The sequence below is a fragment of the Athene cunicularia genome (assembly GCF_003259725.1).
Source record: "Athene cunicularia isolate RWA chromosome 10 unlocalized genomic scaffold, athCun1 chr10_part1, whole genome shotgun sequence".
NCBI classification, from domain to species: Eukaryota; Metazoa; Chordata; class Aves; order Strigiformes; family Strigidae; genus Athene; species Athene cunicularia.
In genome coordinates, this window is record NW_020799112.1 from 20895211 (window position 1) to 20922375 (window position 27165).

Sequence of the window (27165 nt, forward strand, 5' to 3'; positions counted from 1 at the left end):
ACAACTTATTCACGATTATTATTCATTAGCTGAATCAAGACAGTCATCTTTCTGAAAGTTTTTAAATAGCCTCGGATTTGTATCACTGCATATGCAACATCCTGGGAGCTTTATTCATCTCTATGAAACAGAGGAACAAGGAATCAACATGAGGTTTTCACCCCTAACAGGGAACTCATTCCACGGAGTGAAGAATGTGGCTACCCACCTTGCCACTTCTAATCCTTGAACATACAGTATTATGGGAATAGGAAGTCTTACTGGTTTTCTGAATTCCCACTTCGTGCTGAAAAAGTGATTGTGCTTACAAAACACTGGCAAGCCAATGTTTTACAAATGCAAATCAACTGGATGGCCAAATATCTCGTCTATGTTTACTGAAATATAGAATAATTCAAAGTATTCTTTCACAAATTCTTTTTACATAGGACCACAACTAACTAGAGCTCTCTTCAACAAGGAAACGGGAAAGCTTGGATCGAAGCACTATGTATCTCAATATAAGGATATGGTGTTCACAAACACATACGAAAAAAAGAGATAGAAATAAGGTCAACCATTAATCAGTGAAAAGTTGTGGATTTTTTTTAACATTACCTCCATCCTCACTGGTAAGTCTTCTGCTTCTGTGATCTCAGAGCTAAAAGTATATTCAGATTCATTGCTACTGTGCGTGGAATCCGTTCTTTTGTGTCCAGGCTTGGGGATGTTCTACAGTGGAAATGAAACAAATCAATACCACTGCATGGCTTTGCCTGTGACTGTCTCTTCACAGCCTATAATTTAGCTTGTATTATTTGGTGTTATTTCACAGCTACCAAAATTTGTCAGATTTTTGATTCTGGTCTCTCATGCCACCTAAAGCATATGAGAAATCTGTGGAGACAAGTCAGATCCTACACCCTCAAGTATTGCTGCAGAAAGCAGAATCAAGCAACAACACAGCATTTTGTGGGAAAGAAAAGCTCAGTACACAGGAAGCACAGGCAGCAATTCTCTAACTTCCTAGACATTGTCTTGAGGAGTATTTTTAATTCCTGTCACAGAAAACATCCCTAGAACTACTTAAAATTTAACACTGGATGAATGTGGTACAAACAACCCCAGCACACGTGAGTAACTTCAGGGCAAAATAAGGGCGGATGGCACATCTAATACCACTAGCAAAGACACAGCAGGAAGTCATCCTTCTTCACAAACATGAAAATAAAATATTTTTTTTAAAAACATCAACCACAAATTTTAAATGTGTTTGTTCTAGCTGAGCTAATCTAATTAATCAGTATTTGAAAGAACAAATTGTCTTTTCAGGTTGAGGTCACCACCACACAGCTGACAGCAGAATTTAACTTATACCACTAGATTCTGCCTGAACACATTTGTGACCACCTTTCGACTCCTCAGATGTTTGGCCACTTACCACCATTAAGTTCATTTCATCCTTGAGATCATCATACCGCTCCTCCAAACGGCTGAACTCATTCAGCAGGTTCTGGTACCGCAACCGTTCGTCGTTCAGATCTAGCTCTAGCTGTTTTGTTTCCTCCACTAGCTTCTTCTCCATCGTCTCTGCCACAGAGAAGAGGAATCCAAAGTGAGAACTCCAGTTCTACCTACCATGCAGTGCACCCATTCTGGAGGTACAGCCTGTGTCTGCGCCAGAACACAGATGGTGGCAGTCTGCCTTTTGATGCTGGTGTGGGATATTTGTGCTTCCACAGGCAAACATTAAGCCAAACATATGAAGGACCAAAGCATTACCGTGGTAACCACAGAAGGGTTTGCTCAGTCAAGATAACTATTCTGCTAATAGCTTGCGTTAGTAATTCCTGGAGGGAGAAGGAAGGGGCACTAGCCCAGTGCTGCATTATGTAAAAAGCAAGACGTGAGATGCTTTACACCTCAAGCACACTGACCCTCCTCACTGCAGCTGCCTCCATCACAGCCTTCCCACCTAGAGATCCACTCCTCTGGCTGCTGTCTACATAGTTACAGCAGCTGGAAGATTAACTGCATTAAATATCAGAGTCTTCTTTTTAAAAGTAAAATGCTTTGCAGCAGTCACCATCACCAGAAAGACCCCAAACCCTCAGGACTTCATGGAAACCCAAAGAGTAAATAATTCTGATGCGCCTGAGTTCTTAAAACAACAAGATGAAACCGTTAAACTAGAAAGGAATGAAAACTAAGGGAAATTAGCCCAGGCTGTGCAGCAGAGTGTTGCTTTACGAGGTAACATGAAGTAGAAAGCCTAAGTGAGGAGAACAGAGCCAACCTGTTATTTCCCTCGCCTGGTCATGGATGCGGCGGTTCAGCTCATCCTTTTCTGTTTTCAGTAGTGTGTTCTGTTCCTTCAGTTCCGATACCAGCTACAGAGATAATAAATATTTGACTCGGAATGCAGTTCATCTTTCATCGGTGGCTCTAACAGCAACTACATCCGTGTTGTAAGAGTTCAAATACTTAAACTTTTCCTCTGAGAATGAAATCCGTGAACTAAGTTAGGACATCTTTATTTCCCAAATTACATGTGTTAAAGATGTCCCACTGCATTCCCCTGTAGGTTCTGCACTCTGTTTCTGATCAGATGCCAAAACTGCCTTGATCCACTCCACCGTGCCATAATTTTCAGTGAAGTCCCAAATATGCAATTTATTTCTTAAAATAGAAATATCCCTAAAATAGGAACAAATTTGGTAGTTCTGCTGCATATTCCATCGCATCAGGTAAGACCATAACCCAACATCCTGCCTCTGCCCAAAAGCTGTGCTGCTTTAACCATGCTCAGGTGAACCAGTTTCTCATTTGACTCTGATTACGGTTACTACGCATCCCCTTTGCTTTATCAATTAATGTTTTTCCTTATGTTTATCTGATCTTGAAATGCATCACTGCAGCATCACATAATGACAGGATGTTATCTTCCAATATTCAAAACTTGCACCGTTATCAGCAAGTAACCTTGAGAGGAAACAACCTGTTTGATATGTGCATGGTTAAAGCCAAGATAAGGGGCTAGTCAAAACCTGTTGAACTAGACTGTGCATACACACATGTGTTTAGCAGGCTACTTGTTTAAATTAGGTGGGATATAAGCAGGTACCTTTGAATACTGTGTATGGGACAGATCTCTGATATCTGTGTGATTACACTCCCTAGGTAAGTAAGATGATTTCTTTTTATGAACGCGTTACCTCTGACTAATTGAGGAAGTTTAAATATTTGGATTTGCAAATACTTTCAATATCAAAATCTGAACATATTGAATACATATATTTACATATATATAGATTTTATTATGTTCTTCTACCATAGGTGTACTTGTTTAGGTATCAAGCCTGTTTAGGGCTGTACAGGTAGAACATCGCTTCAAAATACTGTAAAAATATCAGCCACGCAACTGAAGCAGTTAAGCCTGGGCAAAACCTGAGTGGACACAGACCTCCACAGATCTCATGCATCTGAGACTGGATACTTGCCTGCTCGGTTTCGTGTTTGTATTTGTCTGCCCATTCCTCAATGGTCTTCTTCTCGGACTGCGTTTGGTGCAGCTCCTTGCGGAGCTTGGCAATCTCCTCCTGAAGGCTGAGGACACGGTTGGTCGCGTTCTTGGCCTCCTCCTCGCTCGCCCGAAGCCTCTCCACATCACCCCGCAGCTTCTCTGTCTCCGTGCTGTACGTGATCTCCAGGCTGCTCAGCTTCTCCAGCAGAGATTTGTACTCTTTGTTCTTTGCAAAACACAACACAGACAGAGCAGCTGTTGGAGAAGTTCTGGTTTAAGGGAGACTTCTAGTTCCTTACAGGATATACCCAGACACAAGAACAAAAGAGCAGCTTCCCCATTCCCAAGAAGTTTCAGTCTGCTTTTGCAGAATTCCTTAACAAGGGCACAGAAGAGTCCAGTCTCTAAGCCCGCAGATAACATCCTGAACTAAAATCAGACAGGAAGCCCCCACACATCAAATACAATCTCCTCACATTCCCCTTAAGCAAAGCAACTGCCATGCTTCAAGTGAAATACTGACGTTGAGGGAGCAGATGTTTTCTCTCAGTGCTGCCGAGACACACAAATGGATGCTTTACTGTTCCAGTTCTACTGTGGCCTCCCTTTCTCTTCTATCTTTAGCAGAAAACTGACACCTTACACAGAAAACTCAGTGCATTTTTCTGTGAATGCCCCCAGTGCTACTGCGCAAGGCAATACAAGATTTCTAAATAATTTCCCCAAGGCCAGGAAGCTTTTACCTGCTCATCAATTTTTCGCTGCAGCTGCATGATCTTGTTCTCCAAGCCAATGTGAAGCTTCTTGTAGCGTTCTACAGAGCGGGCCTCTATCTTCAGTTTCTTCAGCTCCCTCTTGGCCATCATGCGCCGGTAACAGCATTGCAAGTAAACAATTGCCTTCAGGGTCCTACGGTAGTGCACTCGAGCCAGCCAGCCTCTTACATGTTTCTGAATAACAATCGACTTGTGCTCCCGAAGCATCTACAGTTAAGAAAAAACACCACAAGGGGTATTAGAGTTGCAAACTACACCTGCTCAGTTAAAAAGACTCCATAATGAGGAAAGCAAAGATGACATATGCAGAGAAAAAGCTTATCTCGAAAAGAGAAACTTCTGGTAAAGAGTAACAAGAAATGAATATGGAATCCATTTCAACAAAAAAAGAAGAAAAAAAGGAATAAGGAAGATGACAGGGAATAAAATGAAAAGGAAGCAGAATGAAACACATGGAAAGAACGAACTGGAGGCACACTGAAGAACCAAACATTCCTTTGTGTTGTGTCAGATCCAACCTAATTACAAAAGTACATGGTACCTGTTGGCAAGATTACAAATACAATCCTTTTTGGGTTTACTGCATCTTTTATCTTGAAACATCTTAGAATCATTGACATATGCTGCACAGGATTCATCAACACAAAGTTTAAAACTGCCACACGATATGCAATGCAGCCAGGACGCACTGGAACCCAGAGTAAACTGTAGCAGCTGTTAAAAACAGCAGCCATAGTCTAGCTGATGACAAGTTCCAGTCTTTTTTCTTTTTTTTTTTTTTTTTCCCCTTTTTTGATATATCTTAGACTTGCCATGATGGAAAAATCTCCGTTTAGTCTAATCGGAAATTTTATATGGTAATAATTCCAACTTATTTCATAGCAGAAATTTCAACCACAGCTTTGAAATGTAAAAAGAAAAAAAAAAAAGGAAAGAAAAAAACAATTTTCAACAAAGAAGTCAAGTATGTTAGCCAGAGACTTCCACTAGGAAGAGTCTACTAGTTGGTTCTGGATCCTTCACCCACTGATTCAACCAGAGATCCCCCAGGTCTGGAGCACCTGAATTCCAGCAGACCACAGCTATACATGGAGAGCCTGCCCAAACCAACAAGGCTTGCAGGACTCTAGGGACTTCAGAGTTCACTTAATAAAGCTTCTGCAAATTAAAGAGTTTTTTTCTAAAGGACAAACTATTTAAGATTACGTTACTTCATGGATTTGACAGCTTGAAGATCATATGCAGTTGACATTCTCAGACTGATTTGCCACAAAGGTGGTAAGACGAACTAGTAGGGTAACAACAATTTTGTTTTCTTTTATACTTCTTAGAAAATGAATGAAAATGTGTTAAAGTGTTAAATTTCCAGATCAATGAATTTAAACGGTTCAACTGTCAAAGTGGCAAGATTATAAAATACCCAGACTCTCTCCCTTAGCACTTATTTCTGAAGAAAACACATGACTTGAAATACCAGCACTTGGTTCAACAGCACACCGAGGTAAGGAAACAGCTCTCTCAAAAGTACAGCAAAGTCAAAAGCCAAAGTCCTTCTGACTGCATGCCATGCACTCAGCATTCCTGCTTCCTGCCTCCTTATTACACATTTCGTGGGACAGTCCTTCAGGTTACCCACGGATGCCTGAACAGCTCAAACACAACTAGCTTTCAGCAATGGTTTCATCTCAAGTTTGAAAGCAATGAGTCCCACAAAATACCTCCATAGTGCAGGGATGGTCCTCATCTGCCAGTGAATTCTCACACCCATGCGGTCCAGTGAGGAAACAGGCCACTCCAATGTAAGGTGAGAGTATCAGAAAACTTAATTCACCAGGTATTTCCCAGGAAAGCTTGTGTAAAAGCTGTGGAGGAACTAAACTCCTTGTTCAGCTGAGAAGCACATCGCAATGTCTCGGGCAGAATCTTTCCCCAGGATGTGTGAAATAGATGATTCAACCATTTCAAATTCCTTGTATTAGTCACGTGACTGCAACACATGCCCTCTCTTCTAACAACAACAACAGGTACCTTTCACAACCCTAACGAACAACATGTGTACCATCTATTACTTACAGAGTCACGGCTCAGCCCCGGAGTGCTGTCACAGGGCAGCCTTTCGGTTTCACTCGCTTGCAGTCAGCAGAAACTTCAGAACAACCTTGTTTACCTTCCCATGGCGTGCAGAGCCTGTGCCTCTCTCCCTGGCCATCTCTGTATCTCAGCTTTAATAAAACCCCACCTTAGGAGGACAAAGTTTACATAGCACACTGCAGGTGCACTTGTCAGAACTTCCACGTTTTACTGCGGTGAACAATTCACTGCTTGAGGGGGACAGTCCCTGACAGGCAAGTCTGACCACCCTTTACGGGCACCCCTCCAGAAATCTGCCATCCCTATTATAACAGGTTTATAAAACTCACTGATTGCAGATCTTTCTAATTTCCAGGTGCTGTCCTTCAACCAATGGTGTGCTGGTTTGGTTGTGCATTATGCAGAACCGCACGCACACAAACATTTCAGATCCCCAAGGGGACACCACGAGCAACTTCGTCCTGAAGGTATGTGGAAATGAGCTAGAGCGAAGAAGTAAAACCTTATGATTCCTTACCATTTGGTACTTGTTCCTTGCCATGTAACCTCTTAAGAGAGCCTGAAGAGCAATAGTGGAGGCTCGCATGCACTGGTATCTTTTGCGGATGACATACATGCGCTGGAACTTCTGAATAGTGATGGCAGCCCGTGTTCTCCGCAGGAATTTGGCATAACTAAGCAAGAAAAGGATTACAAATAATACCTCTAATTATTTTCCAGTGCTTGAAAACTTTTTAACATCCTATAACTTTACCCTGTTTCGCAAGAGCTACATTTTCTACTTCAGTTTCTTCCTAACGTTGTCAGTGATACAGCATATTTACTTGCTATTCTACCATATGACAGTACAACAGAATGACAAATTAACGAAACCTTGCAAGGTTTAATGGGGAAATCTTTAAACCTCCTCTGAGAACTGTGCTACAGAACTGACAAGATAATCTCAGTTTAATTTCTCACCACCTTTTCTCCAGCTTCAAAACTATTTCCACTATGCCACCTTCCACCTGTAGAAAATGTTTGTTCATTCTTGGCCCTCTCAGCAAAAAAATAAACTACAAAACATCTTGACATAACCCTCCTTCCAAAGGTTCATTCCTACAGTCTTCACAGCCACCTTGTCTTTGAACGATACCACCGGTACTCCCACCCTTTTCTCTGGCCCACCCATGGCCATCCCTCAGAAATCAATCCAAACAAATGACTCTGACACATCTCCCTTCACAGCTGCACCCTGGATGAGGAACAGCTTCTCCAGCAGGATGGACAAACCCAGCTGGGAGGGCACATGGACACTGAGCAACTCAGTCAAGAGTCCTGTTTTACCTCACCTGCAACGTATCTCCTAGCACTACTTGCACCCTGCTCTCACTAATGACATGCTGTTCTAAGCATCACACAGCCAGGGCGCTACTGTCCTCTCAGGAAGGTCAAAACCAGGCAGCACAGACACACTCATTATATTCAATTTCCTTCATTTCCCTGGAAAATCATTTCCTCTCAGCCAGTACAGGAAGGAGAGAACAAATGTATCACATTTAAACGTCCTATTTAAAGGGAGATGAATTGAGGGTAGTGTGGGTTTTCCCACGAGCTTTGCTTACCATCGTGCTTGGTACCCTCTGACATATCTCTGAATGGTGATGGCAGCCTTCCTCATACGCACGTACTTCTTCCGCATCAGCCAGCCTCGGATCGTCTTTTGGATGCGGATACAGGCAGCTCTCAACTTATCTGCCCTTATTTTTTCCAGATAGGCTACTTGACCAGCCCGGAAAAATATTTTTGTCTTACCAAACTGGTACTTATCCTTGTCCTATTTTCAGAGGTAAAAAGAGGATCAGTTACAGCATTAAATGTTAGTGGATAAAAAAAAGAAAAAAAAAGGCATGAAGGGCTAAATGAAAGTACAGTTAGTAAAGAGGCAAAATCATCTGTGTGATATTTCAGGTAAACCTAGACTGAAATTAAGGAGTGGGGAGAGTGTTTTCTCTGTACTACGATTCTGTTAACAAATTAATCCATCGAGGCCACAAACATGGCCTAAAGGCCTAACATGAGATTTTTCCTTAGACAAGAATGACACAAAGATTACGAGAGATGTGTGAGGCTACAGGAGGTGACAAAGGGGCCCAGAGGATGAAAGCAAAACAGGCACATGTGGAGTTTCCTGCTTAAATTGTGGATGACCCCTCTGAAGGGTCCATCTTCAACTATATTACACAGTACAAACAAAACAGCTGGGGCTTCAAATATGTACGTGTCATTTATTGCATCAGGACTAAGCCAGAAGGAAGCATCTTGCTGCTGCTCAAACACATCTGAAACTTCAGAACTAAACCAGAAAGAATAATATTCTATTTCTATAGGCTGTAGTAGTACTTGGAGGGAAAAACTGAGAATATACAAAGGTACATTGAAAAAAAATTAATTCTGTTGATTGTTCGATGCAAAGTTAAAGGGAACAGCGTCAAAGAGCTTAGAATACTTTTAACACTATAAATACAGACACGTACATGTATAAACCAAAAGTTTAGTTAAGCTCACTTGATGACAAAGAATTAAAAAAGCCCCAACCCGCTTGCACAGTATTTATTGTTTTGTTTCCATAAACATCCTAACATTGGCACTGCACTTCAGCAAAGCAAGTTATATCTTGAGTAAACTTTATCTCTTTTTCTTCCTAACTGACACTTCCGAGCAGTCTCAGTTTACCACCTTCTGCTGAGAACTGGCTGGAACTGTCTCTCTGGAGCCCGCCTGCCCTTCGCTGTTCACAGGTCCTTAGGAAATCCCAAGAAACACACCAGTTCAGGTGCAACACCAGTGGTGTGCGTGGCAGAGCCTGGGAACGTAGAGCTGCCACTGGAGGTAGGAGGCAAAGCAAGAGGCTGCTGAGGTATGAGGACAGCCATGGTGCTGAGCAAGGAGACAGTCTCAGGGACAAAAGGAGTGAAATAGCTGGCTTCAGCACAGGAGCTGAGAGGAGCAGTGTGGAAGACACAAACACAGGCAGAAACACCTCCACACTGGAAAAGCCCCAGATAACTATACCTTATTTAAGGTGTGGTTAATCCATCTTGCCGTTAAGCAAGATAAGGCTCACCCTCAACCCACCCACACTTAAAATCACTGTGTTCTTGTCCTGCGATCACTGGGAAATTCTACAGTTCCTCTGCTAATAGTGGTGGTTTCGTACTTTGTGCAAGTACTAAACCAGTGTGGCTAGGAGGGAGTAAGGGAGGCTATCTTTACACTTTCAGATTCCAAATGCTCTCAGCACTAAGTCTAGTACCAGGATCAGCTTCTCCAGGACATTTTTACATGTCTGCTTTCGGTCACTAAGGACATCTCTCTGCTTCATCAGGACACGGTAACGGCTGAAGAACTCTTGGTAGGTCCACCTGTGCCAAAAACAGAGACAGTGTCAGTCCCAACAATCAATAATTCTCTTAAAAAGAAGAACTGCAGCTGAAAGCAAATCTAAACAGAGGTAAACACACCTGGAGGGGAAGCCAGCTGCACTGATTCGGATGGTCTCCAGTACACCACAAGCTCTCAGCTGCTGCACTGCCCGCTTCTCATCGAATCTATGTAGGAATAAAAAAGAACCTGTGGATGTGGGGCTAGTTTTGCACTACAGGGGGTCCTCTGGCCCTGTGGAGGGGGAGCAGGGGTGGGATGTGATGGGTGCCAAACACGTCCTGCTAGTGCTTCTGCAACTCAGCAATAACAGAGGACAGCCTGACAGGGGAATTGCCCAAGCCTGCCAGCTGCTGCACACCCCTTGTCCTTTCCTGCTTCCCTTTGGCCTGCCCAACAGCCATGGGTCTTTTTGTGCCTGGATTTTAGAGCTTTTCTGAGAAAAGCTCTAAGCAAGTTCATATATGAAAAAAAAAAAAAAGGACTAAGACGTTGGGAGACATTGGAATCTGAAAAAGCAAATTCCAGCAAATGTCAAATGAATTCAAGGCCAGTCTGATTTAAAACAGCTATCAATGAAAATGCTGTTATTTTCCTCATATATTGCCATAAAAAAGCCAAAAAAAAAAGCATCGGGATTTCTCCCTCTTTTCATCTCCTGCTGTAAGTACATGCACACACACCGAGTGAATCCATAACAAGCAGAAGGAGACACACCACTCCTGAGTGAGCAAGGTTCAGCAGAAGGTCAGTGATAAAAGAGCGGTGACGAGTGGCGTCCTCAGGGGTCGGGGCTGGGACCGGCGCTGTTTGACATCTTTGTTGGGGACATGGGCAGTGGGATCGAGGCACCCTCAGCGAGTTTGGCAACGACACCAAGCTGTGTGTGGGGGTCACACGCTGAGGGCAGGGATGGGCCATCCAGAGGGACCTGGACAGGCTGGAGAGGTGGGGCCGTGCTAACCTCATGGAGTTCAACAAGGCCAAGGGCAAGGTCCTGCCCATGGGTCGGGGTAATCCCAAGCACAAATCCAGGCTGGGGGAGGAGTGGATTGAGAGCAGCCCCGAGGAGAAGGACTTGGGGGTGTTGGTGGATGGAAAACTGAGCGTGAGCCAGCAACGTGCGCTGGCAGCCCAGAAAGCCAACGGTGTCCTGGGCTGCACCCAGAGCAGTGTGGGCAGCAGGGCGAGGGAGGGGATTCTCACACTCTGCTCTGCTCTTGTGAGACCCCACCTGCAGTGCTGGGTCCAGCTGTGAGGGCACCAATGTAAGAAAGACACAGATCTGCCACGAAGATGCTCAGGGGGCTGGAGCCCTCCCCTGTGAGGACAGGCTGAGAGAGTTGGGGGTGTTCAGCCTGGAGAAGAGAAGGCTCCGGGGAGAGCTTATAGCGGCCTTCCAGTGCTTAAAGGGGCTGCAGGGAAGATGGGGAGGGACTCGTTATCAGGGGGTGCAGGGGTAGGACGAGGGGTAACAGGTTTCAATTAAAAGAAGGTAGATTTAGATTAGACACAGGAAGAAAATCTTCCCTGTGAGGGGGTGAGGCCCTGGCACAGGCTGCCCAGAGAAGCTGTGGCTGCCCCCTCCCTGGCAGGGTTCCGGGCCAGGTTGGACGGGGCTTTGGGCAACCTGGGCTAGTGGAAGGTGGCCCTGCCTGGGGCAGGGGGGTGGCACTGGATGATCTTTAGGGTCCCTGCCAACCCAAACCAGTCTATCATTCTATGATCCTCCAAGGCCTTGGGCAATCCCCTCCCACGCCCAGGCTACACAAACCACACAAGAACCAGCTTACGTGAACGGAAACTTGAAGTCGTTGGGCTTAATACAGCGCACGTAGTGTGGAGTTGTAGCGTTCAGGGTTTCCATCAGCAGATGAAGAGAATTTCGAAACTTTGAAAAAGGAAAAGGGAAAAATATCAGGGAGTAGCCTCAATAAGTTCAGTCATGTTTGAGATAACCTCAGGAAGTGGGCCTAGGGATATTTGCTTATTTGTAATAATGATTTTGGTAATAAACACCAGCTTGGTTTTGTAATGGCAACAGATTTTAGTTTCAGATACCACCTTTGGGTGAATTTTGTTACAGTGAGAATTCTAAGTGTTAGGCCTTACCGGAGTAAAGGTTCCATATCTGCATGTGATAAAGTAAGGAAAAAAAAAAAAAAAAAGGGATAGACTGAGTTGTTTTCAGCTTCTGACTGTCTCATCTACCCTTATCCTTGTCTAATCCATCTCTTTGTGACTAAAGCTCATGGCATATTACTAAATAGTAAATTCATTTAAAATTAATTTGAAATCAAATTTAAAATCAGGAGTGGTAAAAAAAAAGTATCTGATCCCAATGTCAGACCTACTGAAGATAACTTTGAAAGTCCAATATCTGAGAGTTTTAGGAGCTTTACTTTTAAAGCAGCATCAGGACCACAAATACCTAACACGCTGCAGTGTATCCTTCTAACCACAGAATACCTAACAGATAAAGAAAACCAGGAAAACACGTCTTAGATGTTTTAAACGTCTTGGTACGGATATCCCCCTTTCTGCTGAGCTCATGATTCTAAGCCAAGCTCTATTTCTACATAGAATATGATCAAAAAAATGACCTTTGTGTCAGCTTTCATTAAAATTTAGAAATTCAACCTGTAGTTTCAGTCTGACAACAAAACTGTAAGGCCTCTACCAGCCTCAGGACATTGTCTGTTTCCAAAACCAGAAATGGAAGTTCAGATTAAAAAGATAACTGGGCAGGGGTTCTCTTGCACGAATTGCTGAAGGTTGGAATTTGCAGCCTGTACCACGAACACATGCCAAGCAGATTTGCAATCTGTACAGCAGCGTAAATAACCATTCCTATTCCTACCCACAGCTTGACATAGCTTGCCTGGGGAAGGTTATAGAGAAATGATGACTATCCAAATCAAACGTTCTCTGAACCCCCTGATTTTCACTTAGCAGTGTGACTAACTCGTGCCTGCACAGCCACTGTGCTAACATCCTTGTTAGGGGATCGACAAGCATCCAAAGCCATGGACAAAGCCCAGGCATTTTTGGTGATTTTACCAGAACTCTGAGCACCCAAGAGATGTGGCTGCTTCAGTCCTCGAGAACTGGCAGGGGACTCTGATACAAAGAACTTATTCTCCCCGAGACCTGATTTATATTCCAGGCTGTCCTACAGTAACACTACAAGAGTTATCCACACGGATCTCCTGGAAGCCCCAGGCAAACGAATGCTACTACTCACTAGGAAAGTGGTACAGGCTGGCAAGTAGAGAAAAACTGAGTACCAAACTGTCAGAAAAGTTCCCCTGGCTCCTATGTATAGTCTGAGGGACAATCTGCCATATATGAAGCACTGACTGGGGACATAACCATCTTGAGAAAACACCTGTTAAACCTGTTGAGCAGAAAGTAACGAAGAAGTGAGCTCTCCAGCCATACCAATCCGCACACTTTTAATTTAATTCTGACACATACCCATGGATATTTTATGTTTAGCCCATTGATAACTGGAACCAAGTTTTCCTGTGGACTGAACTCCGACTTCTGATTTGAGTCAGACAGTGTGGCCCATGATCAAAAAGACCCAGTACAAGATTTTCAAAGTCTCTCAGCACCCAGCATGTTAAATCTGTTTTGAAAACTATGAGTTTTGGTGCCACGATAAGAACGGAGCTCCCTGAAACTGTGGCCCAAATGTATTAGTAATTAGGGGATATTTGCTCCAAACTGTAAGTCAGAATCAGCTGCACCTGTCTCAAAATCATAAGGGATCCCAAGAAGCACCAGCATACCCTAAGACTGATGAGACAGAGAGAGGCAGATGGTGAATTTATTAAATAGAGCTGCATCTTCAAACTCACCTGATGTCCCACAGTTTTCTTATGCTCCTTGCTTGCTTGACCTGGCCTGGCCTTGGCCGGTTTTACAGCTGTTCGAGACAAAGGCATGCGCCCTGAAGGGGTTGCTGATGTGGGGCTGAGGACCTTCTCCTCATCCTGGAATAACTCTGGTAGCAGCTTAAACTGGTTGAACGGCAGAAAAATATACAGAGGGTAAGAATCCAGAAAGTGATTGCACCCATTTGTGCTTAAGGTAGTTAGAGTCCAGGCTGTGTGTAAGCACTGGGTTTTTGTTGAACTCCACACAGGGGCAAAAGCAAAAAAAGCATTCAAGCTCGTAGTACAGCGAGTGGGCCATGATTTAATACTGAAAATTTTGTGGGTTTGATCAGTGAGTCTCCTTCTGAAGATAAAATTCTGATTTTTTTTTTTTCATAAGGCCAGCAATAGCTTCCATGTGAAACTGTTAGGTACTGACAGCACTTTCCTAAGTACCACTTGCAATTATATACAGCTGCTTTGATCTAAGAAGGAAACAACAGGGTCCTCTCATATTCCAGTGGTGCATCAGACTCCTCTGTGGTTGAAAAATATCTAGGACACTGAATAACCCAGCAGGCAACAAAGAATATTCCTGCTTTATCACTCTAAATCGAAACAATCAACTTAAAAGAGGAATTATCAACTAAAAAAAAAACCCAAACCAAACATTAGCCAAATTTGTCTGACTGAAGATGTACTCTCAGGCCAGTGGGAGTGGAGGAAAAACCTGAAACATCCTTCCAAATATCAGACAGGGCTTCTGGTTTCCTTTCTCTAATGGCTACAAAATACACCCATGTATAATAGCTGCTTTGAAGTAACTTGTAACTAAAAATAAAACCACCAGGTCTTTCTACTGACAACTACAGCACTTCAGAAGCATTATAACAGTAAGAAAATCTGAACTTCACTACCTGTCAATGAATAATCTTTTATCTAGCATCTGTGCATTTTCTCCCAAGAGATAGGAGCATTCAATTTTCAGTACTAGAAAGTGCTTGGGCTAAGTACAACCTAAAAAATAAAAAAATTGGTTTTGCCTTATAAAACTTGGTGAACATGCACAATATCCAATGAAACATGCGGCGCAACAAAATGGTACTTGTGCTCTGTGGTTGTGCCAGATGGACTAGCAGAAGGCAAAGTAGCATCCAGCACAGGACTCCAGCATCATATAATGACGACAAATGCTACAAAGGGATCCTAAATTCCTCAACTAAAAAAGGAGCATCACATCTGAGCAGGATTAGGAGCAGAATCACCTTAGATTACCTCTCGCTGGTGGAAGAATGACATTTCCAGGGGGGGATTTACCCCGTCTCCTTCCACGACTCAACAAAGAGTTCAGGGTGACTGGGCCACCGCCACCTGCTTCGGCTGCCCGCGGTCAGATGGAGCGAGTTGGTGTGCACAGGCACCTGAGCTACAGAGCCAAGGCTTTTCGTCCTGTACAGAAACTTATTTGAAGGCAATCTGCTTTGTCTGAAACTCCTGATGCTCTCACACAGCAGGAGCAGGGGTGGGCAGGGGGTGCCCAGTCTTTCGACTGCAGATGGATGAGCTCTTCTAAGCTATCAGTACCTAAGACTCATTCCCTTTTTCCAATCCTGGGAAAATCCGCCTGTAAAAACGGGCAAATGCATTTCAAAGGTGCCACTTGCACAGACACTGCCTCCGTTACCGCATGCAGAAGAAAGGAGCAATGTCTGGCCTTCTGCAGCCCGGGTCAGCACTGCTGCAACGATCCACACTGGGAGGGCAGTCATGTTTTCTTTTGGGTTTTAGAACCTTATCAATTTTCTTTGTTTCGCAGAACACTTGGAGTGTTCAAAGAGATGGAAAACACTGATCAAAGGGCAGATAATTCAGGTGGTAGAAAACGAGCAAGCAAGCTTTTTTTTTTTTTCATTGTAATTTTTTTTTCCAGACAACTTAACAGACATGCTGCTAACAATCTTACAGATCATTTCTTTCAATACAGAGACACAACAGAAGATTTTAACATGCCAGCAGCAAGCATAAAAGCCGAGGACTTGTATTGCTTTCATGATACATGCAAGGAAACTGAACTAGTTCAAAGAGGTCCTGTGGGTGGATTTATAGAGAAGGCCAAAATAAATAGCTGAACACTAAAGTGCCTGCCAAGAGCAGTGTGTGTCATGCACTTTGGAGAGCAGTGCAGCATTCGAGCTGTATGTGAGAGTGGGCACGGGCAGGATGGCAGATGATGCATTCAATGTAGAATTACCTTCTGTTGAATGTGCACAGCAAACCCAGAAAACGGCAACAACAACAACAACAACAACAACAAAATAATCAGAAATGCAATCCCACTACAACTACTAATAAAGAGGGCCTGCTGAAAATAAAAATGAAACATTCTTCTTTTGAAAATGTATTTGCTTCACAGCTGATTTTTTTTTTTTTAAAAAAAAAAAACCCACTGTTTTTGGTAAAATTTACCACTGGAGAAAACCATGTTGTTTCTTAGTGTTTAGACGGAGTTGACTCAACTCAACTTGCCTGACCCGTTGTCATGTTTTTAGGGCGGCTGTGTTCCCCTTCCTCACCTCGGAGCAGCCCTGCAGAGCTCCCTGCTGCGCCACAGCACAGCCCCAGCGACAGGCAGCTGGTCCCTGCCACCTGCCTCCCACACGCCCAGAAACTCACTTCACTCAAACCACCTCAGCACTGAGTCTGCTGTGGTTTTTCATTATACTACATGTTTTAATCATTTAGCTTCACACATCTCCTCAGAATAGAAACAGAAGAGAAAAATGTTGGTTTTCCTGACAGAATAGTATAATTTTAAATAGCCTGTCCTTGATACCCAGCTCCCTGGGCCATCAGAGCTAGCCAATTCCCAACAGCCATCACAGTGCAATGTCAAGTTAATTGCCTTCACATTTCAGAAGACCACAACTACCATTTCTGCCATTAAAAAAAGCAGACGGTGCCACTGAAGGCCTGTTCTATAATATTCCTTCACGGAGTAATTTTCAATTCAGATGTTATCTTTCTTTCATAGATATCAAGAAGGCAAAACTCCATAAATTCTGGTTTGTGTCCTTAGGGTCTATAAATTTCATTCCTCTCTCATTTTATTTCTGGAACAGAACTTGTCTCTCCTCCAGAAATTTTTTGCTCAATTGTCAGGCCATAAACAAGGAGCTTCTGTTTTCAGATTACAAAATTCAGGGCTTAACTGTTAAGCCTTCTTATACTACTACAGTATATTAGAATTCCTTGATGCCTTTACAGGAAATAGAGTAAAAATTTTGTGAAAAGTAAAAAAAAAAAAAAAAAAAAAAAAACAAACAACCCCCTCCCAAAAAAACCCCAAGGAGTGAAATCAGTGGCTAACACTGATCTTACATGGAGGAAAATTAGACTACAGGACTTTCTAAACTCATACAGACAGACAAGAAAAACTCAAACTATGTTCAATTTCAGTTGATCTGATACCAAAGGAGAAATACTTCCTAGGGCTTATAAGAAATTTTATATGACCTTCGATTCAAGGATTCACAACTGCAGAAGAAAAAAAAAAAAAAAATCCTTATACTAACCTTACTTGATTTTAGGACCTTAATTTGTTCTTCATAAACCGTGTCTTTATTCTTTTCCAAAAAGCCTTCACATTGATATTCCACCTGAAAACCATAATTTTACAAAAAAAGTAAGTATTAAAAGTCTTTAATAAGAATGTTTTGCACAGAATTCACCAACATTTAAAACAGATAATTCTCGTGGATGTTGCAAATATCAGCTCCCAAGTGCATTTTTATTAAATATTTTCCTCAAAGAGAGTGCTTTCCAGTAAAATGTGAACCATTAAAACATAGAGATGAACGCTGTTACTGTATCCCAGCACATATATTTCACTGCTGAGATGCTTGTGGTAAGACAGCAGGATTGAATGGTTACAATAAAGGTGAAGAATCAAATGGATGTTGTGCATCTCCTCCACTGAAGTTATCAGGGCTGCAGAATTGTGTGAAATGCATCTGAGAACAAAGTGTCTCACCCCATCTCATTAGCTGAGAGGCAATAAGTAGATCTGCCTGCAGCTTATTATGAAAATGCCTCGTTTGTACTCAGACTATTTTTACCAGAAGCAGTAAAAAGTCTGAACACTGTGACAAGACATAACAATCCTCTATCACAGGGCTGTGGAGTCTCCTGGACCAAAGAGCCACCCCGTGCATCAGATAAAAACCTAGTACTTAGCTTACTGTCCTAATTCAAGGCTGAACAAAAACTACTGTTAAAGTCTATACCTTAGAACTCGATCTTGTACCAGTGGGCGTGCAGATTATGAAACAGAAGAGCAAACCCTTACAGCACTTTTGTTCCTTCAGAGCAAACAGCCTGAAGCCATCGGCACCCCTCTCTATCAGTGCTTACACAAGGACACTACACCCCACTGCAAAACATTTCACAAAATCCCTAGGGGCAAGGTGGCAGAGGATCTCCTCAAGCTGAAATCCCCCTCTGAACATTACCTCAGGTGCCATTAATGTTCTTACTGCGGGAGACAATGCCACGGGAGGGCAGCAGAATCTCTGCCTTCTCCCAGAGAAGACAACGCCGAGGCACAGAGGTTACTAACCTGCCAGCTACAGCTTTAGTTTTTCCTTCGCGATGTCCGTATGTGTTCGCGTAAGCACACAGGAAAGCATATGATGCTTAGCACAGGCAGGGCATCAGAGCTTAGAGCTTTGCCAATACCTGCTTGGAGCTCCTTCTAGCTTTCCTTGGCCCTCACTGCTCAGAGCAGGCATAGGAAAGCCTTGTTTTCAAATACCAAAGTTTAGCCTAATGAACAGTATATAAAATATTCACTAAATCCTTCGTGTTCTCTCATCCGCCAAATAAAACACAACTCACGAATCTAAACAGTTACAGAGATGTTCTTGCTGCCTCCGTGAAGGTAACACGAACAGGACCCCTCTTCTACGCATAAATTCAGGGACCTGGGAGAAATCAAGTGGAGGCAAATAAAGGGCTCTAACCCCCCCATGTCAGCACGTACAGACCTCCTGATAAAGCCAACAATATTTCGAAGCAGCTTCTTTAACAGGACATCTATCCTAAACAGGATTTTTTTTTTTTAACTTTATTTTAACCTCAAGAGTTGCTCAGTTTGATGATGCATTGTGGGAGCTGAGCAACGCATGCTCCGCTGAGATATCCCTCATCTCCAACGAGATATCCCTCATCCAGCTTCCCAGAAATAGCTGTTCGCTGGCCAGCAGAGGCGAGGCTGGGAGCAGTACACACTGATAAGAAGGGTGTGTTAGTCTCCTTCCTGCTTGCACATTCAGATGGCAGCAAAACCCACATTGTTTTGTTGTTGCTCTTTAGCTAAAGCTACGGCGAGAGATACAATTTTCTATTTTGTGTATTTCTGTAGCTTAACTGGAACTGATACAATTATGCTGTGAACTGCAAATACACCAAGCTGTCATGTTGTGAAAAAGGATGGTTAGTGGTTACAGCATGTGACAGAGTCAGGAGCTCTTGTTTGTGCTCCTGGCTCTGCACAGCTTGCCAGGTCAACTTTCTTCTCCTGACTGGGTGTACAGACAGGCACACATTTTGCAAGAAGCTGAGTCGAGGCAGGGATGCTGCTGCCTGCAACAGCAGCCTGCCCCAGGGTCCCCTCCCGCACACACGCTCAAGCAACAAGCAGACACAGGAAGAGGTACCGGAGAGAAAGTCCTTACCTTGTCAGCAAAGTGCTTGATGATAAAAGCCTTATTTGACAAACGTGGTTTTTCAAAGAGGGCACATTTATTCAAATGAGTATTGTATAGTTTTTGGGCCCAAGTGTCATCCGAGCCTTTTGGCATCTACAGAAGAGAACACACAACCGTTTTAAAAAGTCTTGAAAACTTTTCAGTAGCAAAAGAAGCTAGAACGACAGGGAACAACACTCCATGGTTTACTTTCAAGCTCCAACTCCTCAGATTTCCAGCACTGCCATAAGCAAGGAAGCCAGTACTGAGCTATGCACTTGCCTTTCTACCACTCCAGACTGGGTGCAGCCCGGCAGCAGGCACAGCTGCTCTGTGACACATACGACGCTAGTAACACTTCCAGTGTCACACACCTGAAGGCAGGAGTCCAAGAGGTACGTTATCTGACTGAGCAGCATCTCAGCAGGTCAGAACTCATCCACCACCATTAGAGATTGCTCGTGATGCTTTGTGATACACAAGAACCCCAAGCTGGGTTTCCACTGAAGCAGACACCACGCGCCATCCCCTGTACACGGCTCGGCATAAATTAAACTGAGATAAAAGACAAAAGGTGAGACACCAAGCGAGAAGCAATTTGGAGAAATCTGACAGGACCAAAGACTGCGCTCGCTATGCTCAGGAAAGAGAAAGTTGCCAGAGTCAAAACAAAGGTTGATCAGAGACTCAGAAACAGATACATGATGGAGAGGAGGGAAGAGGCGTGACTAAAACCATTTTTTGCCCTTCTGTCATTGCCAATTCTGTTTGTGCATTCTCCAAATCCTTTCATCATCAGTGTCAAAACAATGGGTGTATGCAGATGACTTTTCCCCGTGAGACCCCAGAAGCAGGACAGCTGATGACCTCTGTCTCTATGAAAGCCACTGAACACACACCTTGCACTCCTCATCCAACAGATCCAGAATTCCCATTTTGGCCTCTATGAGGTTGATGCAAGGCTGATTGTCATAGAAATCAATCAAGGTCCATGGTATTTGTTCCTTCATATATTCTTCTTGTTCCAGCTTAAAGACATGCTACAGGGCAAAAAGAAAACACTTTTCTGAAATCAAATGCAGGATAAACACATTGAACTCTCACTTGAATTCATCTCGGCACATTAATCCAGGCTGTCAAGTGACACACTAGTTTCACTGAATAAACCCTTTACGAGTAAGTGTGTGAAAAATAAATTAACCTTTTCCCCTGGCCTAAAAACAACAGACTAAATTAAAGCACTCACCCATACGCTGTGCAAATAAGGTCTGTTTTTTCCTATTTTTTTTTTACTATATTGTTCCACCATTACTGTAAGCTCTTTTCTCTTATAACAAAAACACAAAACCCAGAAAAATCCTCAAATGCGGGAACAGCAACTTATAAAGTGGGATGTGCCATGCATTTATGATTTTGAAGTTATGAACATGGCTCTATTTCAAGTAAAATTTCACTATAAATACTTTTGTGTTTCCTTGTAAAAGAACAGAGCTCCATTTTCTCTTAAATGGCTGCTGATTTTTTTCCTCAGATGACGCACTGCATTACAATTTACTCTTCAAAAACCTGCAAGAATGACTCCAGGAGTATTAGCACAAGAAATTCTTTAAGCAAAACTTTGCGGAAGATTTATCTGGTACGAAGATCAATAACAACGTAGTTGTATATTTATTTTAAAATATTATCGCAAAAAACCTGCACACCTTTAATGAAATGTGCAAAGGAGGTGAACTAGAACTTCAAGAAAATAAACGATAATAAGATATTAAACAGGCAAACTGTGGTCTTAATAGCACAAGCAGTCTTTTTAAAAACAAAAAGACTGCTGGCTCCAGTTATTTCAAATGATGGCTTATGTCCCATTTAAATTTTAATGCCCACTAACCGCTCTGGCAGGCAGAGCCCAGCTCAGAGCAGGGCAGTGGTGTGGGCAGGGGCCGGGGGTGCTGCAGGCACCTGTATCCGTGGAGCCGGCCCCAGCTCAGCACACACGCCCACAAACGCCTCACAGCTCTGGGGCACACATCTGCTAGACAGCAGAAAACTCTCCTTTACCCCTTTTATTTATGAGCTCCAGGCCATCCTCCCCCAGCAGCGCTCCCTGAGAGCGCCCGCGGGAGCCCTTCCTTCCCACGCTGCCGCTAACGCCCGCCTCACACGCCGAGGTCACTCCTGACAGGAAAGCCAGCGGGAGCGTTTTATTGGCGACTCATATCCCACCTAAGTCCTGAAAGAAAACGTAAAACCATTTCCTCACTGTAAAGGAATTGGCAATTACATGGTGATAAATGTCTTCAGCGGGTGGGCAGGCAGGGGAAGGGTGGCCAGGGAGGCCAGGCTGGCTGGGCACTCCCCGAGCAGCCTGCCCTCAGCCACGGGAAGGCTTGCTGCCTGCCACCAGGCACAGGGCTTTAATTTAAAGCACCTCCACCCCGTATACCTGCACAGCAGCCCAACGGGTCTCTGTGTCCACCAGCATTGGGTTTGGTAGCTTGGTGGAGCATCAAAAGCCCCCTCGCCCTGTCCTTTGTGAGACGAGTGCTTACAACAACAGCACAGGAGGGAAAAGAACATGAGGACAGTGATCTTCAGTAAAGAAGCAAACCCTTACAATTCTTACAGTGACTAGATTTTTTTCTGTAGAGCTGAGAAAACTCTGAGAAACCCTGCACTTAGCAGTTACGACATCCCACTTATGACATCCCCGCCGTGGCAGCACCAGCCCAGAAAGGGCACGCGGGGCTGGAAAGCCCAGCCTCTGCTCCAGCACCCAGCCTGCTCCCCACCAGGCATCCCTGCTGCTGGGGTGAATAAGGGCGCAGGGATCCTGTGAGCACACACTGCCGTGGAGGCACACTCGTAAAGAGTTCAAAGCTATTCCCATACTGCAGCAGAGCCTAGCAACAGACCTGGCATAAATAACTTGCCTCATCATTATGCAGGTAAGATATATAATTACAAACGTCACTAAGGCTGAGGAGAGAGAGAGAATCGTGATCTCTCTGGAGGAGGGGGAAGAGGCGCCTCTTGCCACACGTCAGTCATCAACTTCAGGATGAGGCTGAAAACCCTCAGAAAATAACTCCAGGAGAGGAAGCACGGGTGGCAGGTTTCCAGCAGCCAAGCCCTGCTCTCTGCTGCCCATGCACCGGCTCTCTCTGGGGGTTACAGAGACACTGCTAACCCCAACTCCATCCACATGGTGCTCTCATTGACAGGCAATCTTGGAGTCTTAATTGCCAAGCACTGCTTCTGCCTTATAATTGTTACTGTGATCAGAATTTCAAATAGTCCCAGAGCAGCAGTTAGTCATAAAATCTATTTCGAGGAGATAGTCGTTCTTTCCCCATCCCCCAAAGCCCACGGCCAGGACAGCTGGTTAATAGAGTGAAGGAATTCACAAACCACTGGGGACCCAATTAGCAGAATGGACTTGGGTGAGGGGAAAGGGAAGAGGAAATGCCAGTCATTTCCTACTTACCATATTGAACTGCTGCTGCAGTTTTTCGTTGGCATAGTTGATACAGAACTGTTCAAAGCTGTTGATTTCGAATGTCTCAAATCTAAAATATGCAGATACTCAAAATTACTAGTGCAGTGAAAAAAAAAAACAAAACAACCCAGATTAAATGACCCCATAATTTTAAATTCCCTCCCTCCAGCCAAATTCATTGCATTACTCTCAGCACGAACAACCACAATCAAGCAACGAAGTACACAGAGAAATGGCAAATGGCAGTACATGAGCGATTCAGTGATGCTCCCTCTTTAGGCAGGGAGGAGGAACACGGGGGAGAGACTGGAGAGCACGTCAGTTATCTCTGTCCTCTCTAGAAATGCCACCCTGAAGGAACCATGAGATGACAATTCCCTCGTAACCTTCCCCAATGCAATACACAGAGGAACTACCAACAGCAAAATTCTGAAATCCCACTATAAATCTCAAACCTGAAACTCAAGACAAAGATCTTGGATAGCATGTCAAAACTAAACACCTACTGCTTTCAGATGGAATAAGCAGCTGCTAAGGGTTTGGGTTTTTTTGCGTTACATGATAAAGACAAAGACACTTTGCAGTAAGATAGTTATGTAAGAGGCAACATATTTCTGACGAAAAGACTCACCCGTAGATGTCCAACACTCCAATGAAAGAATGTTGTTTTACAGTAGCGTGAAGGGCTTTGTTCACATGATCTACAATCCAGTTAAAGAGATTAGCATAGATATGTTTGGCAAGTGCATCTCTGGCATTGATGGCATGAAGTTTAGAAATTGGCTTGATGTAGGTTTCGGTGGCAGTTGCAAGCTTCCTATGGCAGAGCCAGTGTGCCATCTCTTCATACTCCACACCCATGAGGTCACAGAAGATGGTTAGGGGTTCATGCTTGGGCTAAAAAATCCAATCTTGTTAGGTCTTGACACAGCATTACCAACAGCACACAATCACTGCAATCACGCAATCAGAAGAACTGCCTGCCTGCAGCGATTCAACAATAACCAGCAACAGCAGCTTCCTCAGTTCCTACTCCTTCAAAACGTAACAACTTTCCTATTCACTTATCACACTGCTGAAGTAAATTAGTGAATGACAGTGTTCCCAAAGGTATTTTGCTATACTTGTGTTCACTAAAATGCCCCACACAGGGAACCTGCAACCTCTGTAAAAAGGAATCACCTAGCTTCACAGGGATGGACTTGGTGTTTTGAATTCTTATAACTAACCGTCTCAGTTTGAGTGAAGGAGCTGGAGAAAGGCAGAGGACAGGGCATCAGGTGTGTGCTAGGGGCAGAGCGGGCTGCAGCTCCTGAGCAGCGCTCTCCACAGCTCGGGGAGTGATGGGCAGTGGGCACTGCAGGCCAAGCCAAGAACAGGGAGAGGTGTGGAAGGGCTTTAGTGCTCTGGTCTCAGGATTTTCTCAGTGAATTCTGGAAACAAACGTTAAGAGATTGGAACACACAAATGACCTTCTCTAACTCTCAAACCGGACTGTACAAGTGAAAAAACCTGACCTTTGTTTAACCAGGTAAAATCAACCAGCAGGGCTGCCACACTGAGATGGGTGAGTGAGAATTCTGCACAAAAATCCATGCAGCGCTTTCACCACTCGATGAGTTACTACACCTTGTGACTAACAAGCAAACCGATAGCTGGAATCAAGGAGGACAGACAGGTCTTTCCTCCTAAGGAACTCCCCAACACTACTTTCTCATCACATCCACTTTGCACCTGGTGGCTCAACAGCATGCTGACAAGCAGTGTCTTGACAAGGACAGATGACAGGGGACTGTTACTACATGCCCAGTAGCTTCAGGCTACATCAACTTTATCTTTCTGTTTCCACATCCTTCTGACTTCTCTGGGGCTTCTTCCAGTCCTTATAGCACACAGCCTCCGTGGCAGTGCTGTTACACCTCCAAACTCAGTTAACTAAGCATGTCTCCTTTCAGTTTAGCCATACCACTTCGGCTCAGAAGACAATAATAAAATAATAATAATGAACACTGCACAAAAGAGTGTCACATTAGGATTAGTCCAGCTGACATCAAACCAACCCATTCATTCACAGCACCGTGCAGAGCCCTTCACTGAGCTCCCTGAAGCACCACCATTGCATCACCACGCCAGTGCTCCCCAGGCAGGCCAGTCTGCATGGTGACAGAGCTCTATAATCACATGGCTGTTGCCAGAGAACAGCACAGCTCAGGTAGCAGGTGCCACTGAGCAGACATTCACCCCCACCTGGTAGATGTTTACCGTGTCGGGATAGGATTGCACAGGAATTTGCCCTTTGTTCTAGCTCATTCAGTGGGATTCCTGCACTGGAGATACCCATTACAACACAGGCTAGCTCATCATGTCCTGGGGCTCATCAGCTTTCTACATGTGATCATTAAATGACACTTTCTTTGTAGTGAAAACCTTTTTAAGACACACCAAGGAGCCAGACTATTGCTGTGGTTTCACAGCAGCTATCCATTAGATCCCACAGACACACAGTGCATAGGCACACTCATCATCTGTGGCCTGGTGACGACCTGTTGTCTCAGCTCCAGAAACGGCGACTGCAGATCCTTGAGAAAGCAACTGACAGTAAAATGAGAAAAAAAACCAAACGCTGCAACTGTTGCTGCTATTTGAAGAGAGAGAAAGATGAAGGCTGTGTGGTCCAGCAGTGGACATTCAAGGGAAGGCAAAAGGAGGAACTGGTCACTCGTGGATCCAAGGAAGAGTGACAAACCAGATCTTTGTTATTTCTCGCCTCCAGAATATGGACTTCACTAAGAAGTCTTGGTCCTCACTGAATGAGGAAATTTTTTTCAGATCAGACTATGCAGTCCTCACTGCTGACCTCCACAAAGGTAAAAAGGACTGATAAAAACCACAACACCTAGATGAGTCACATGAATCATATCTGTATATCCTATGCTCAGGTCTGGACAGCCCAGAGGATTCTGCAAAGCATTTGCTTTGCAATTATTTAGGCCATTTTGGCATTTAACATTGAAAAAACTCATCCTGCCAAGCATTTACTGTGGGCAGGGAATGTATTAATGTAGGAATATAAAGATCTAGACACCTGCCCGGGACTTCAAAGCTAGTCTGCCTGGTAGACTTTTCTAGGACAGATCAGTTACAGTTTTGAAATTAAATTAAGGCAGCCACTGTTATAATACAGAGAGTACTGTCTAAAGCCTCTGAACTGAGAAGAGTTGAATCCATCTGCAAAAGGAACTGCGAAAACGTTAACAAATTAGAAACAAACACACTGCTTGTGTTTTTATATTGCTACTCTTTTTCAGAAGAGGTCCCTGCAAACAAGCAGAAGTGTCAGAGCAGAACCCACACCCTTCAGCTCATCTTCTACTCACAGGAATAGTGCAGCTGTCAGAATCCCGAGAAGCAAACTCCACGTTGCCCAAGTGAAGGATACCAGCAAGGATTCGAAAAATTCCCATCTGGTAGGAATCACTAATCCCTGAAAAATTATGAATAAAACGCCTTTTAATGGAGAGAGAAATAAAGAAACAAATTGTATTAAGAAGAGAAAAACGGTGGGCGCTGTGCATTTTTTTCAGAGACCTTGGCATTTGACAATACTGCTTGCTACACTTCTATTAAAGATATTTTACAACCAGATGGGAAAAAAAAAAAATCCATTCAAATGAACTATTTAATTTGCTGTTTCCAAGTGCTTTGTCAGGGACCTTCAACGCTGTATATGCTACACCAAGGGAATCCACCATTTGTGTTCACATCATGCCTCTCTTCCTACGCTAGATCTGTGATTACACTGCAACTTAAGGGTGGTCTTAATGCAGTCAAAGTATCTCAGTCCCAAAGTTTATCAAACTCTCCTGGTTTTTAAACACAGCAGCGTACGAAGAAAATACACACAATGTAGAAAACACTTGCTAGCAGACCAGATCTGGGGTATGACTGTGCTTTACAAATTACCTAGCAAAGTGCAGGCCTGCCTGGTGTTTACCATTTCCTTAGCATCATCCACACCATCAATCACAGGGCTTCCACCTTGCTTCGTATAGTGAAAGTAATTTGCATTCCCTGTAAGAGAAAAAACACATCTTTTACACACACTGTTGCAGAAATTCAGAGCACATCTGTGAAGCCATGTCATGATTAAGTTGCTCTTGGCAGAACCCATGATTTGAAACATGTCAGTGTATTTTTGCCTTCCGGCTCATAGAACCCACTTATTCTGGAGCAGAATTTTTTCAAGATTTAACAG

At 43.8% G+C, this 27165-nt stretch overlaps 1 protein-coding gene across 11 annotated transcripts in view; it reads right to left on the reverse strand.

The window, feature by feature from the left end:
- Positions 1–27165, reverse strand: part of MYO5A (myosin VA) — a 91518-nt gene that overhangs the window by 25280 nt on the left and 39073 nt on the right. For 6 of the 11 annotated variants that reach the window (XM_026855767.1, XM_026855764.1, XM_026855759.1 and 3 more), the window contains exons 8-26: positions 26874–26981; positions 26288–26394; positions 23542–23807; positions 22899–22980; positions 20317–20457; positions 19406–19531; positions 17246–17329; positions 15925–15927; positions 13656–13817; positions 11586–11683; positions 9873–9959; positions 9665–9773; positions 7974–8185; positions 6887–7043; positions 4246–4485; positions 3480–3728; positions 2276–2369; positions 1421–1569; positions 598–711 (exon numbers count right to left, since the gene is read on the reverse strand). In XM_026855767.1, coding sequence (XP_026711568.1) covers positions 598–711; positions 1421–1569; positions 2276–2369; positions 3480–3728; positions 4246–4485; positions 6887–7043; positions 7974–8185; positions 9665–9773; positions 9873–9959; positions 11586–11683; positions 13656–13817; positions 15925–15927; positions 17246–17329; positions 19406–19531; positions 20317–20457; positions 22899–22980; positions 23542–23807; positions 26288–26394; positions 26874–26981 — 2588 coding nt within the window. The remainder of the gene's footprint in view (positions 1–597; positions 712–1420; positions 1570–2275; positions 2370–3479; positions 3729–4245; positions 4486–6886; positions 7044–7973; positions 8186–9664; positions 9774–9872; positions 9960–11585; positions 11684–13655; positions 13818–15924; positions 15928–17245; positions 17330–19405; positions 19532–20316; positions 20458–22898; positions 22981–23541; positions 23808–26287; positions 26395–26873; positions 26982–27165) is intronic. The other 5 variants (XM_026855768.1, XM_026855762.1, XM_026855765.1 and 2 more) reach the window with 1 other exon arrangement.